This window comes from Aedes albopictus, chromosome 3 (genome assembly GCF_035046485.1).
Source record: "Aedes albopictus strain Foshan chromosome 3, AalbF5, whole genome shotgun sequence".
Classification (NCBI taxonomy): domain Eukaryota; kingdom Metazoa; phylum Arthropoda; class Insecta; order Diptera; family Culicidae; genus Aedes; species Aedes albopictus.
This window is the reverse complement of record NC_085138.1, coordinates 284,875,902-284,891,783: the sequence shown is the minus strand read 5'-3', so window position 1 is coordinate 284,891,783 and position 15,882 is coordinate 284,875,902. Positions and strand designations below refer to the sequence as shown.

The window sequence follows — 15,882 nt, the reverse complement described above, 5'->3', positions numbered from 1 at the left end:
TACTTGACTCGACTTTTTTATTAGTATTTAGTACCTGCATATATTATTTCAAAATCCTTTGGAATTTTTTCGGGAACTTTTCCTCAAATCCCACTAGACATTTCTCAACTTTTTCATTAACTTTAATAATTACTTTGTTTGCCTTTTCCTCCGGCAATTGATTTCGGAATTCCATCGGGAAGGCATTTGGATTCATTTGGAATGATTTTTGGAATATTCGCACAAATTTCTTTGGAAGTGTCTACGGCAATTCCCTCTGAAGATTTTCTTCGGAAACTTCTGCGGTAATTTGAAAGTTTCTAAGTCAATTTGTTTGGAAAGTTTTCAAAGGTATTGAAAATTGCTTCGTATATATTTGTGAATTTATTTGGTAATACAAATTCACGTTGCGAATAAGAGCAATTTCTTCTTGAATTCTTCCATCGCGGATTTAGGAATTCATGCAGCAGTTTCATTTGGAATGGCTTTGGACTGGCTACTAAAATTTATTTAGGAGTTTCATTTGCAAGTTTTTTGAAAATTTATCTGACAAATCTATTGAAATCTACTTTGGGAAAAACTTCAACAGTTCCATCGTCAAATTTCTTGAAGAGTTTTTACGGCAATGTTTTTTTTTTTCTTGTAAAATGATTCGTTAATTCTTTAAAAAATTCTTCGAAAATCTCTTCGGTAATTGTTTGGAAATTTCTTCGGCAATGCCAGTGTGAAAAACTGGCAGGTATCAAAGTTAATATTCTAGCACCAATTTAAATATGGGTCATATCACAATATTCCTAAATAATGGACGCAGTGGTTAAAATGCTCTACAGATGAGGAAAAAAAAAGTTTGGCAATTTCTTGGAGATTTTTTTTTTTTGTAAAACGCTATCCGAATTTTTTAGGTTACCTCCTTTTTGGGAATTTCTTCTTATATGAATTTCATCTACAATTCCTATGATGATTTGAGAACTAGGACAATTTCTTCGACAATTCTTCATTAATGATTTTAAGAGCTCATGCAACAGTTTCTTTTCGAATCTCTTCGGCAATTTCTTTAAAACTGGAAACGAAAAATTATTTTAGAGATACAATTCTTTCATTTCTTTTGAAAATTCCTCAAACAAATCGACAATGATTTTTCATAAGGGTCTAACAGATTTGATCGATTTCTCTTCGTCGACTCTCTTTTGCGCTAATAACTTGATCAAAACAAACAAAATCATCATTCTTTTTGTTTCTATAGCAACATGTAGTCGTATTCTTTGCATTTCAACCAAAAAATCTTTGGAAAACTCAATACACATTCTGTGATAACACAAAGAGAGGATCGATAAAGAGAACTCGAAAATGTCAGTTAGGCCCAAATGAAAAATCAGTGTCGAAATCATTTAAAAACTTTTTTGGAAAACTCATCGAAACTTCCATTGACAAATTGCTCAAAGTTTTCGTGTATTTTTTTTTTCGATTCCTTCGGTAATTGCTTAGAAATTCCTTCGGCAGCCCCAGTGTGCAGAACAATCAAGTAAGTTAACATTTATAAAAAAAAAGTCAAAGAACAGCAAATCTTTGGATTTTTTTTCTAAAATTTTTTTCAGGAATTCTCCAGCAAGCATTTTAAAAATTCCTTCTTTCTTATTTTCCTGCTGTAATTCTTATGAGAATTTGCAAATTAAGATAATTCCTTCAAGAATTCTTCTGTAATGATTTAAGGAGTTCTGGATGTAGCTTCTCTCGCAATGCCTTTGGCATTTTTTTTTGGTACTGGCTTTGATTTATTTAGGAATTTCTTCCAAAATTATATTATCAAATTTCTTAATGATGTTTTACTGTGATTTATTATGGTGAATTTTTCATGGTTTTTCAGATTTCTTTCAACATCTTTTTTGGAAATTGGGTTGTTTAGTGAATAAAATATTGCTATTTTCTATAGCCTAATCGAAAGTGCTCATTTTTCTGAGTATAACGTGATTTTATTGGATTTCAATACCTTTGTTTTGATGGTTAAATTAACAAAACAGTTTTAATTTTCGTGGATAGAATGACAGTTCAATCGATAAAATGACAGTTCGACCCGAACAAAAAATTTTCCCCATATAAACTTTAAATGAATTTTAAAAATAGTTCCCGGGATCAAAAAATTATGAAATTTTGGATTTCGTCTAATTTTTGGGCGGAGAATTTTATTGTGAAATAATCTGGATACCCCTAAAGAACCCAATTGTTTGGATATTCCTTCGGCAGTCCCTTGGGAAATTCTTTCGCACTTTCGCAAATTGTCGACAAACGAATTGTCCTAGAAATAGTTAAGGAATTCTTAAACAAGTTTGCAGAGGCATTTAAAGAAAATTCCTGGGCAATTCTAATCTAATCTAATCTAACGCATACGCAGCCAGTACAAGAAAGCATCCTGGAAAATAATCGGGTTAGATTACGCCCAATTATTTTTCTTGTCAATATTGATGCTTGCAGCATATCAAGGATATGACACAAGCGTCAAAGCGGCCAGGCCTACTGCGTAGCGTTTACCGCAGAGATGATTCTTTGAAATTCTTCGATTATAATAAACTTTCGTTTAACATCGAATCACTTCTTGAATCTACAGGGGAGGAAGGAAGCGTGGACATACCGTACCAAACGCTCCGAGATATTTGCAATAATATGATTCAAAATATACAATATACAATAGAGAAACAAGAAGCATGAAACGTTCTCACCAAGATTGACATTTTATATCCATTTGACGATCGTCTTTTCTGAGCCAGGTTCCTTTTGATGTGGGATGCTGCTTGAAAAATGTCACGCCACAAAAACGATCAACACTCGCGCACTTAGTTGTTGTACGAATTTTCTCAATGTTTTCTGGAAAGCACAAGTCATTACACTAACACACTGTTCTGATTTAAAAATTTTACACCAAGAATATGTATAAAGCTTAACAGCATCGGCAAAAGCACACGATGCGGCATGCAAAGTCGGTGTCCGCCAGTTCGCGACGTATCACCAAATCAGTCACTAACGGAATAACGATATCAAGTCCTCCCGGCAGCTATCACAACACGAAAATCTTCAATTTGAAGCTAAGAGCTTCAAAGATGCAACACAACCAATGTGCCAAACGGATTCCGCAAATGATACGCTTAATACTTCCGGGTGGCATAGCTCTTCTTATCACAAAGGCCACACAAAACATCTAAAGAAAATTCCTGGGCAATTTTACATAAACTGCCGAAGCAGTTACTGTTAAAGCAAACTCCTTTGTGATGTGAAACTTCCAAAAATAATTGACGAAAGAGTTGCAAAGGAGCTTCGAATATATATTTCTAAATATCCGATCCATGAAATACTGGTCCTCGAAAAGTCGTATCTGGACATTAATAATAATTAATCTAGCAACGAATTGGCTATCATTTCATTTTTGAAAAACTTCACCTCTTCTTACATTTAACCATCACAAAAAACTTTGAACCAAGCAACTTTTGGTTCAAGGTCATTTTTCAACTAGCAGCTGAAAGATGAAAAAAATAATCCCGATTTTTTTTTTTTTTTTGAATAATCCAGAAAATCTCCGGGCGAATTTCCAGAGGCGGGCCTCTCGAAAAATTCACCATAGAAGCTTTTGGAGCATTTTTGAAAGAATCTCTAGAGTACATAATGCCTAGAGAAATTTATGGAAAAATCTCTACGGGAAATGGACGAATTTCTAGAATGTTTGTAGAAATTTCTAAATCTTGATATGGTTTGGATCACCGCTTACTTAATCTTGTTCGTTTTGGATTGGTGTTTCTCGGTGATATCTTAATTAGACTCGTAATTTTAGTTTATGTTTCAACCTACTTTTATTTTTTCGGTCATCATCAGAACTATATAAAAGAACATAAATAAACAAATTTTCACAATATTAACACATAATTACAAACATTTTCAATTAATTTGAAAATTTGAAAATGTTTGTAATTATGTGTTAATATTGTGAAAATTTGTTTATTTATGTTCTTTAATATAGTTCTGATGATGACCGAAAAAATAAAAGTAGGTTGAAACGTAAACTAAAATTACGAGTCTAATTAAGATATCACCGAGAAACACCAATCCAAAACGAACAAGAGAAATTTCTAAAGTAATCTCTTGAGAAATCCCTGGAAAAATCTCTAACGCAATCCTTGGAATGATCAGTGAATTATAATGTATTTCACTATTACTTTTTGCAGATCTTTTTCACATGAAACACTAGTTAAAATTAGAAAATACTTCACTTTTGCATAATAAGGCCGTTACAAATATTTATTTCACTTTTTGTCCCACCATTCTTTGGTTGGTCGAGCATTTATTCTGAAAAATATTAAAAACTCATCGGATTTGTTAAAGAATTTTCAGCAAGACCCGATATTTTGATAAATATTTTTCATCTGCCCCCTCAAAATGCGAAATCCAGCCAAAAATTTGTGAAGGGGGGGGGAGAGAAAAAGTCAAAAATAAATTTGTATCAGCCTAAAAACTAAAAAAAATGATTTTTTTGAAAATTTCAAAGAAAAACTAGAAAGGACGTGCACGTTTCTTTCAATTCCACTACTTTACTCATCTTCGAACAGATAGGCCTATTTCGTCGGCGACTTACAGACTTTTTCAGTGTCGAGTGCACGTGAAAGTAATCCTCGCATTAGTTATGGTAACGTCCTTCTAGTTTTTCTTTGAAAGTTTTTTTTTGCGAAACTGAAGAAAAGATATAACTATTGGAATGTCAGGAGAAACTTCTGTTCAATCCGTAGCAGGAATTGATTGAAAAGTCCCGGCAAAAATTGCAGGAGAAATTTCAAGAGGGATTTATGGAGGAATTCCATAAGAAATCTTAATACCTTTTCCTGGAAGAACCCTAGGATTTAATTTCTTGGAAAAATCTTTGAAGAAATCCGTAAAAGTGCTCCTGGAGAAGTTTCTGAAGCATTCGTTGGAGACATCTCTATAAAAACCTCTAGATGAAATATCTAAAGAAGTACCTATACGAATTTCGAAAGAAAACCCTGTCGAATTTTCTAGAATCTTGTCTTGAGAAATCTCAGGAGAAATTTCTGGAATATTCGCGGCGGTGAGTTTGCAAAAGAATCCCAACATAAAGACATCTAGAACTCTCAGCATACATTACTGGAGCTATCCCAGTAGAAATTCCTGGAGGAAGCCCAAGAGGAATACCAAATGAAATTGTTGAATAGATTCTTAGAAGTGTCCTTGCAGAAATGCCTGGAGGAATCTCCTAAGGGGTGCGTAGAACAATTTCTGGAAGAATTCCTGAAATAATTACAAGAACAATTATCGGAGAAATTATGAAGGAATTCCAGCATAAATTTAAGTATTTAATCACGAAATTCTTTAATAAATCCCAGCATAAATACCTGGTGAATTCTACAAGAAAACTCTGGAAGAACCCATGGGCTCATGCCTGAAGAAATCCCTGGAGGAATTTCTGGAAGAATTGTTGAAGGAGTCAAAGTCGCAATTTTTGGAGGAATCTCACCAGGAATTCTCAGATGAATTCCTGGAGGATTCGTTGGAGTAACCCCAGTTTGAATGTATGCAGAATTTCCCATCAGAAATTCCTTGAACAAACTCAGCAGAAATCCCTTGAGAAATACCAAAAGGTTTACAAAGAAGAATTTCATGTCGAATTTCTGGATGAATCCCTTGATAAAATAAATGTAGGGATCCTGAAAGAATTCCTGCAGGAACTACAACCGAGACAGTTTCAAAGGTTTCAGTAGACATTCCTGTAAGAATCTCAGAATGGATATCTGGACTGATGGACCTCGTTGGATAAATGTACAACTCGTGCTGTATAAAGCATAATTTTGCACTTTGTAGCATAAATAACTGTTATTAATACATTAAAACAAAAAAAAAATATTTACAACTTAGATGATTTCTCCACATACAAGTTTCATATGCGCCCATTCTGAGCCTTGTTTTTACTAATTCTATTGTGTGGCATATTTGACAAACCGAGACTGACAAAGAACACACAGTATAAACAATCATATGTTTAAACCAGTCTTGCGAATAATCGCGACCATCACGAGACAATCACTTGAACCGCTTTCTGGAGTCACCCTTCCCAACGTGATACGAACCAGATAGCATGTCATGCCTGGAATGACATACATGTTGTGGGTTCCACCCTTCGCAGCTTTGCAGCGATAGCAGTTGCTGAGTATGCTTCAGGCGGGTTGCTAGAGAATCAATCTCTCTGAGCAACGATGCATAACGGGCGAAGTGAGAGCGTTTGCCGTAGCCAGGGCGAACTGCGTGGTGCGCTCAATGTGTGCGTTTAAACTGAGCTATACAAAACGAATAGGATTTATGACGTAGTACCGTGCTTGTGATAATACACATGCATAGTTTTACATGCTGTTGCGCGTGCATCTGCTTGAGGCGACGGAGAGAGTCATGACACTCACCATGAGTCGTATCCAAGTCAGGATGATTGTAGCAAAACAGGGGTGACCGGGTGACTATGATGGGATTCTGTCTTTTCTGGTGTTAGCGACTGTAGAGAGAGCGAATCAGAAACCGCAGAGACAGGGTGATACAAGTTTGATGTTTATCAGCTTTTTTGTGATTTGTACGCTGATGCTTCGCGACACTGGTTTAAACAGTTAAATCCGACAGTGCACAGGGGTTCGCAAACTATGTTCTCACGTAACAGGCCGAGTAACAGCAAGTTGATATGTATTACCTTTCTTACTGTTTGGGAGTCTACTAATGATTTATTTTCAAGATAAAGTTTTTAATGAAATACATAATAACTTCAAATGCAACTATTTCTTCTTGTGCGCCACCCCTGAGTCCTTATACCGTCTTTTCTCGTCGCCCAAAATGTCCCAGTGGCCCCAGCCACCTCTTCAATCAATTCTCCGCAAGCCTCCATCCAACCGCCTCGTCCGTCTCCACGCCAATGTCCTCGAGCAGGTGCTGTTTGCTCTTCGGGTAGCCTTCCATGATGTGTCCGATCATTTCGGTGCAGATCCGCTTGCGTTTGCGGTAAGCCGACAAATACAGGTTGTACTTCTTCTCCAGCGCATCCTTGTCCATCGGTTGCTCCGCGATTACCGCAGTGTGGGAGGTCGATGCCTGAACCTGCTCCTCCTCTAGCTCCCGCTCCAACCGCCGGATCTCACCCTCCAACGTCCCAATCTCCTCCAGGGCTTCTCCGACTGTCATCTGCGAGGACGCCGTGGCAAGCGAGACTTCCAGCGAGCGGATCTGCTGCTGGCGCTGGGTCAGTTCTTCGCGCAGGCGAGCACAATCCCCGTCCAGTTTGCGACCGAGCTCGGCGTGCTGGGAAAACAACACCAGAGACAGAATTACATACGTGTAGATTCAATAAAAACTGTAATTACTTGTGATAGGTTCGGACAAGCGAGTGGAAACGGTAGCTCGGGGGCAGCTAAGCTAGTACATGGATTTTTGCCGCGCTCGGACATTGGCGCGACTGTGGGATGTACTTTATCAGTTCAAGTTCAGTGAGTTCGCTTAATTTATTGGTAAATGCCAGAAGGTGGCTTTCGTAATTAGGTTTGATGTTGGTTATTGGCATGGGAATTGTACCGTCTTGGGTACAGGTATCGATTGAATTGCGACATGGAATGGAATGCGAGCGATGGAAGGCGTTCTAACAGATGTTTAGCTTGTTCAATAGATTAATCCCGTTGAGGGTTTTTAAATGAACGCGTTTTGTAATGCGAAATGTAGGCATCAAAATCTGATACATTCTCATTTTAAAGATAAATCCTTCTCGATATGTACTTCGATCCAAACTCACCTCCGGCCCCTCATCATCCTGGGCGATGCAGTAGATCCTCTGTTTACCGTACACCTTCTCGATGATCTTACCACGACGCACCAAACTGTCCAGGGCTCTGCGAGAGTGAACCGGCACATGTCCGAAATAAACAAACAGTGAACTCCGTTTAATTATGTTTGCAATTCAAAACAAGATTTCGACGACGATGTCGGGCTTAACTCACTTTTGAACGGTCGACTTTCCCAGTTCCTTGACCTTCTCGGATATGTCGGACAGCGAGAAAGGGCGCTGCTGTTCGTCGAGCAGCTTCAGAATGGCCGCCTTCGTGGAATCCGATGATGACATTTTGGCTAAGTGTGCACCGAAACCGATCTGATCTGTAAACAAAAGGGATACAAAAAATCTCAGTCAATGGTGGACACTCTCCAAACAAAGTCCCACTTGACCGTAATTTACCTACCTACAGTCAAGTGAACGGGTGATTAATTGAAATGCGAATGAAATCAATTCCGACGCGGTAGGGCGTCCCAGCAGCAGTCAGTCTGGCAACCGAGCAAGCAAGCAGTGGTAAACGCAACGAATCAGAAATCAATTCATGACGCCACGTGATTAAATGGGGTTAGGCTAGATTTACCACGGGGCTGTCGACACACTACTGGCTGCTGAGTAGCACCCACCAACACTGGAGGGATTAGGGTAGGATACCTAGTGAGTTTCTGGGTTGTTTCGTGGTGAAGTTCTATACGCGGTTACTGTCAACAAAAACTGCGGGTGGTCAAAACGCAATCTTTGCTGATGGTGATCAATTTTAATAATGTGTACTCGTTTCGGAATGACCTCCTGGAACGTCACGCGAAGTGAGATGTCATTGATAAAGTTATGTGGGATTTTTTTTATCTGGGCAAAGGCGTAATATCCCTTTCGTGACGAACCTGCACAATTGTGCTGATGAGCGGTAACAGTTTTGCATACTTTTTCATCTGTTTATATTTTATTTTATGTGATGTAAACTGTTTCAATAATTCAGCCATCACATATACTTGTATGTGTGCAAACAAACTTTTGTTTACGTTGCCTGTGAGATTTACCACAACGAGGTAAACAAAAAGTGGACAAAAACCGTAAAACATGAAAAAGTTTTATCTGTCGCATATTTTTTTATTTCCGATTTATCTAGGAATCGCGCCACTTGGGCGATGGCTTCTATATTCGTCTGTTTTCCACTATAACTCAGTCAAATATGAACCAATTGACACAACTTTTGGAATGTGGTGAGATAGGTATAGTATCTACCCGTGTACAACATTTCAAGTCAATTGGTTCAAAATTGACTGAGTTATAGTGGCAAACAGACGAATATAGAAGCCACCGCACAAGTGGCGCGATACCCTAGTTAAAGCTAGAAATCGAAAGATAAAGAATAGATCTTTTAAATGAGGAAAAATAATAGCTGTTTTGATAGAAAATCTAAGAGTACGGGAAAGCGAAAGTTGAGTCATTTGTATGGAGATTAATTTTTTTTGCGCTCCGTCCCGAAAGGGATATGGCACATTAGCGTGGTTCAAAAAATCATTTTTGCTCCACACCGCTTATTCGATTCCTATACAGATTATATGCCTTTTCTCAAAATTTGAGCTCATTTGGTTGAAAACTGAAACTGCACAAGCCCTTCAAAGTTTGTATGGGAATTACTATGGGAAAACGATGTTTTTCATTTAATCGACCGTAGCATTTCCCCAAGTGCCCTAGTATGTTATTCAACCCTTGGTAATCCTAGGCTACTCTATCAGCTACAACTTTGTCGATGACTGGACAAACTTTAACAGTGATCCTCCAGCTTCCCAGCAAGCAACATTGCTGCATAAGGCGCCAAAGATAGTACACTGAAATCCTGGCTACTATGTTTCACTGCAAAATGCAGTGATGCCCACCGAATAGTTTAACCAGCGGCGTCATGGTCGCGATTTTTTCCGCAGTCAAGTTCGCATATTGTGAACAATCCTTGGTACTCACTTACGCAATTTATGTTTAGTCCCTTACTGTCAGAGCTGTCAGATCGGTGTAACACGCTAAATATAATTTACACAAAAGGCAATTTACACGGAAAAAAATACACGGTAATGAATATTTATTGGGTACCGGACTGGACACAGAAAATTTAATGGTTTTCTTTGGTACATCGAGGTCTTGAAATTAGTCTATGGTTTAACCATCATGAGTAAAGATTTCGATTCTGGATAAAAATCGGTAACTAATTAATGAGGCTTCCGATTTGAATGCGGTCTTCGGCAAAGTTGTAGCTGATAGAGTAGCCTAGGATTACCAAGGGTCAACTAATCCACTAGGGCACTTGGGGAAATGCTACGGTGGATTGAATGAAAAACATCGTTTTCCCATAGTAATTCCCATACAAACTTTGAAGGGTTTGTGCAGTCTCAGTTTTCAACCAAATGAGCTCAAATTTTGGGAGAAGGCATATAACCTGGATAGGAATCGAATAAGCGGTGTGGGGCAAAAACGATTTTTTGAACCACGCTAATGGCACATAGCATTGCCAGTCTTTAAGCCAGTTTTAATGCCTAAGGTGTCTCACAATTACAATCATACAAATTTGTTATCAAATTTCACGAAAAAAATGATGTCTATGGTTTAGTTTCGAAAGTAATATTCAATGTGGGTCCTCAACATCTGATTTATTTTTCAAGTTCTGCTCTGCACAACTTTTATACTCTCGTTGCATTCTGATCGCTATAGATCCAATGCATCTATAATGAGTGAAATATTTATATTTTTAATTCGAGAGGAAATCCTTAAGGAATCATAGCAGGAATCCCGGAAGGAATCTTTGAAGTTATTCCAGCACAAATCCCTGAAGGAATGCCGAAAAGAATACCTAAAAGATTTATTTCAAGATTTTCTAAAGCAATCCCTGCTGAAATCCTTGAAAAGATCTCGGAAGCAACCCCTACCAGAATTCCGGAAGAAACATATGGAAGAATCCCGCAAGGAATCCTGGGAAGATTCTCAAGAGTAATACCTGAAGAAATATCGGAAAGAATTTCAGAAGATGTCTCGAGAAAATCTCATCTCATCTCATACCTTCACCCAACTCGCTACCCTAAACCTCTACATTTTACCTTACCATCTTCCTAACCTACTATCCCAACCCTCTATCCTACGCTCTGTCCTAGCCCTCTACCCTACTCTCTACCCTATCCTCTGCCCTACCCTTCACCACAACCCTCTACCCTAACGTCTCCTCTTCCCTTTCTACCTGTCAAAATCAATTGATAGATACCCATATTGCATGGTATCACAGCTCAAATCATTTTGTGGTAGCCATCTTGGATTTCAAAATGACGTCAAAATGTCATTCTTTTCTAACTAAAATGAAACAAACATTTTATTCAAATTAATTTGTTTGACACTTGCTATCTGCAGAGCTCCATGAAGTTTTATCATATTGTATAAACAGTTACAAAATATTTTTATAGAGCTATCCCGTATCATTCCAATGCCTATCAGTTTTAATTTCTGATAAGCTTCAGAGATGCATTCAATAGCTAAAAGCCAGTAACGCTTTCAAAGTTAGAATCATGAAAGTAACTGCCGTCACTTGAGATCGAACTCCCGATCTTCATGCCCACAGCTCTAGACGCTGTCCTCTCTGACACACAGTCATTTTTAAGGAACAAATATCCAGATTTGTTTTTATTATTCTTCAATCACTTAACCTAATTTACAGCTCTTTTGTCCACTAGGGCACTGCGTGAGCGATTCTAATGGATTACCGGCATGGAGTGCGTTCAATGCTGGTCAGCAGGAGTAAAAACATTTTATTTTGTATGGCGAAAAGCATCTAAACTCGAATTTCTCGAAATGAAAAGCTTTTATCGAAAAATATTTGGTAGGCACCAAACCGGTCATCATTGTGCACAACCGCTACAAAATATTTTTTCGAATAATGTGTTCCACTTCGAGAAATACGCCTTTAGATGCTATTCGCCATACAATATTTTTGCGATTTACTTTTAGCGATTTTTCGCGCATAGAAGCTAGCGCCTCATTGGTCGATGCGGAGAGTAGGAAAACAGCCAAAACATTTAATCCATTGGAAGCTGTACTTACACTGAAAGACGGCTTGCGGTTGAAATTACTCTTCTGAGGGTCAACATAAATGCACAACACCACTGGATTTGTGCAGACTGAGTTTCGTTTCAATTCAACAGATTAATGTTTTTAATTTTACCATGGACCCGATTTACAATTAAAAAATGTTTCTGTTGGCAACCGCATTCAAACCAAGAACCTTGAGATAACCAGGCTCGCACGCTACCACTCGGCTATCGAACCGGTTGATTTGAGAGAAAACAAAATGCACACAAAAAGCGTTTGTGGGTTGATGATTATGTTTTGCCATAGTAAATTTGAAAACATTTTTGTGCTTGTCATTACCGCAAGCCGTCTTTCAGTGTACACTTTGTACAGCGCCTAAATTTATTCTATTCTAATTTTTCTATATATCGAACTGGTTGCCGTTGCGCTGCTTTCACTTTCTACCCTATCATGGTAGAATGTAGATTTGTTTTAAACAAATAATTTGAAAAAAAAAAACTTTGCAATGTCATGGCCTAATCTTATTTAAAAGCTACCATGCTTATTTTTTTTTATTTTTAATGATTGTGCATTTACTTAAGCTAATTCTACACTTACCTTGCTTAATCAAGATAGCACATTTGAATGAGAACAGTCCATTTTACGAGCCAATTTAATAAATAAAAAAAAATTGACAGAATGCGGCGCACTAGCATGTAAATATCAATACACAGCGCAACATTTTTTTGTCTCAGGAGCAAGCTTATGTGTCTCTGACAGATTTTGGGTCGCTGAATCAATCAAAGGATAAATTGCTCAATTAACATCTAAATTATTGACTCATGCAAAATATTTCGTTTAACCAAATCAAATTTGATATATTTACGCATTTTATGTCAGTATGTAAACTTGCATACAACTTTTGGAGAGTGACTTGTATGGGAAATATCGTAGCAAACATAAATCGCTTAAAACTATCAAATTTGAGTTGGTAAAACGAAACATTTGGCATGAGTCGTTAATTTAGATGTTAATTGAGCAATCTATCCTTTGACTGCTTAAAAATTATATTTCCATGCTTAATGGCTTGCGGTCAAAAAAGCTCAAAATCGCATGTTTTGCCCTATAAATTGAGGTATAGCTCAAAATAGTGACGTGCTAGAGAAAATCTGAGCTCGGATTCGGATTCAGCGGGTCAAAATCTATCAGAGACACATAAGTTTGCTCTTGAAACAGACCAAAAGTTTGTTTTTGTTGCGCTGTGATATCATTATAAACAATATTATTGTCGGTTCCAAAATTCTCTTTTTCGAAAATAGCTTATGAAAAATATGTTTTCCAATTATTACTACTTTGTTAAACGCGCTCCTTTGGTCGGAACAAATCTCATTTTCTTCTTTTGTAACAGTGCTCGTTGACTCGTCAAAGAGGAAGAACGTTAAAAAGTAAATGTTAAATGTATCGATGAAAAAAAATACCTAAAAAATTAGGCAAAACCGTTAGACTCGGATTGAACGATTTTTCAAGCAACTCAACGTACATATGTACAGAAGGATACATTTAGTGAAATTACGAAAAAAAATCCACAGCTCAGGGGAGATATGAACTCGCGACCCTTATACGCTAGACAAGTGCTTTTCCAATTAAGCTACTGAGCCAATCAATGACACGAAATGTTGGTTGTTACAAGTTAATTCAAATCTCATGTATGGAACATGCTTCATCGTCACCTTAACAGCACCGGAAATTTTTCCATCCCTCCTTCGGATTTTCTGTGCGTTTATAATTTCACCTTAAAATTAAAAAAAAATGAATAATTTATTTGTGCCCCCTTCAAAATGTTGGATTCTGACCAAAATTTTTCAGGAGGGGGGGGGGGGGGGTGTTGTGGAAGACGTTCAATGCTTCCAGTGAGCTTTTCGCTCTTTGAAGGAAGCACGACACTAGACAACGGACTAGCATGCAACGCCCAGTGGCACAGCCGAAAACTTTTCCTGACAGCTGCGGCGGGAATCGAACCCGCGCTCCTCAGCACCATGTGACTAAGAGCTTGGTGACCCTAGCCACACGACCACAGAGCAGCACAAATGTTTTTAAATGTTCTCCTTCGCATTATCTCCATATGGTCATCCTACTCATATTGCATATTGGCCGAAACCGCATTGTCGTTAACTAGCATAAAATCTGGAGTTTTGGCCGCCATCTTGGAATCCAATACACATATAACCATCCCCAAAACCTCAGCCATGTGTAAACTAAATTTGGTTGAAATTGGTTGAGGCATACCAGAGTTATGTCGCGAAACACATACAATCATACGTACATACATCCAAAACAACTTGTATAGATGTTAAGTACGTTCGATCAAAACTTGATATTAGTTTGGTTGATATAATAAATAAAAGAACTAAAAATAATATCTTAAAAAAATACTGGAACATCTGAACAATATCAAAATCTGATATTTGAAGATCAAACTTGATGGCTAGATTTTACAAGAGCTAAATATGATATGATGATGATGTTCCAGGAGTTAAAATAGATTATTTATTTTTATTTCTCTTTTATTTCTTATATCAAACTAATATCACTTGTCAATCTGCTATTGTTGAGATCTTTTTATCTATTCGGTAAGAAATCCTACCAACAATTCGAAACAATATGATACAGTTTCTGTACCAAAACAATACAAGAAATGTGTAGAATCATCGTCAGCTCGCTGTATTGAGAAACGCTACATGGTTCTACACCACTACACACAAGCACATCTTCCGACTCCGAGCCAATATAAACCAGGTCGCGTCCAAAAAAAAACTTTTGCTTTGCTTTAGGAACGACGCGCTGGGATTCATGGGCTATAGAGTTTTGCATCGAAATTTAACCTCAATTTTCTCCCCGGGGGAGAAAAGAACGGCAACGAATGGGAATCAAAACAAACCACCGGAAAATGTCAAAATTCGTGTGAGAGAGAAAATGGAGGAACGAACGAGAATGAACCAAACGTTCATTCGTGACGTCATCTTGCAGTATCCTATTGTCTCGTGGTATTTTTTTTTTTTTCAAACAGCACACAGAGAGGTGCTTGTTGCCGTTGTGCAGCATGGCCACTTTGCGTGTGGTAACTTTTGTGTTGTTTATTATGACTTTCAGACTCTCGTTCATCCGTGCTGGTTAGAGCACAGGGTAATGAATACTAGTCTGGTAAATTCTCGGTTGATGATGCCGCCACAGCTATCAAGGCCAGTCTTTTAAAATAGAACGGATAAAGAGAGACCAGTGCGACAAGGCACACGCATACATGCGAAGTTTCCCTTCTCCAGATTCCAGAAAGCCAATACAATTTCTGGTATACTGCAACCTAGCAATTTTTCTATACCTTTCGGTTCGTTATAGGGTATATGTACCATTCCTTGGCCTAATTTGCAAGCCGCCTTGACAATTTTGACCATAACTCATGAATTAATAGCACTAGAAATAATATGTCGACCCTATTACACACTCTAGGCAATGCATGTTTCACCAATTGGAAGTAAACTAACGTAAATATTCAAGAATTTACTTAATTAAGTTGAAAAGATTCGATGCGATGGTATGCAACGTTGGTCTATAGTACAAAAATTGGCCTATTAGTGGATACAACGTTGGCCTATTGCTTTCCATGCACTAGAACCACTAATTATCTCATTTTTTCAATATTTCTGCTGAAGTATTATCTCTGTTTGTTCACCAATCTTACTTTTAAACTACATTTTCGGAGCCAAATTTTCAAAAAACTGTAAATAAATTACTTGAACTAAAGTTCTTCCTTAGTTTATGAACGAAAACAACGCAACCCTATTATTGCGTTATATTTTTACAGTCACCGTACACAAAATCTTTCTTCCTGATCGTTCTTTTTGGTTCTTACGCAAGCAATGTGTTGACGTCACTTTATCGGTGTTATTGACGTCACTTTACTGATGGGCCAAGATTTGGGTACATAGTGAAAAAAATGTCCTCAATATTCGGCCCACATT

At 37.7% G+C, this 15,882-nt stretch overlaps 2 protein-coding genes across 7 annotated transcripts in view; one reads left to right on the top strand and one right to left on the bottom strand.

The window, feature by feature from the left end:
• The window catches only part of LOC109405805 (A disintegrin and metalloproteinase with thrombospondin motifs like), a 527,110-nt gene that overhangs the window by 420,482 nt on the left and 90,746 nt on the right, over positions 1 to 15,882 (top strand). The gene's annotated exons all lie outside the window — the stretch shown is intronic.
• Positions 4,069 to 15,882, bottom strand: part of LOC109418818 (homologous-pairing protein 2 homolog) — a 375,251-nt gene continuing 363,437 nt past the window's right edge. For all 3 annotated transcript variants that reach the window (XM_062861149.1, XM_062861147.1, XM_062861148.1), the window contains 3 exons: positions 7,995 to 8,148; positions 7,790 to 7,886; positions 4,069 to 7,305 (listed from right to left, as the gene is read on the bottom strand). In XM_062861149.1, coding sequence (XP_062717133.1) covers positions 6,874 to 7,305; positions 7,790 to 7,886; positions 7,995 to 8,116 — 651 coding nt within the window. In that variant the 5' untranslated portion in view covers positions 8,117 to 8,148 and the 3' untranslated portion in view covers positions 4,069 to 6,873. The remainder of the gene's footprint in view (positions 7,306 to 7,789; positions 7,887 to 7,994; positions 8,149 to 15,882) is intronic.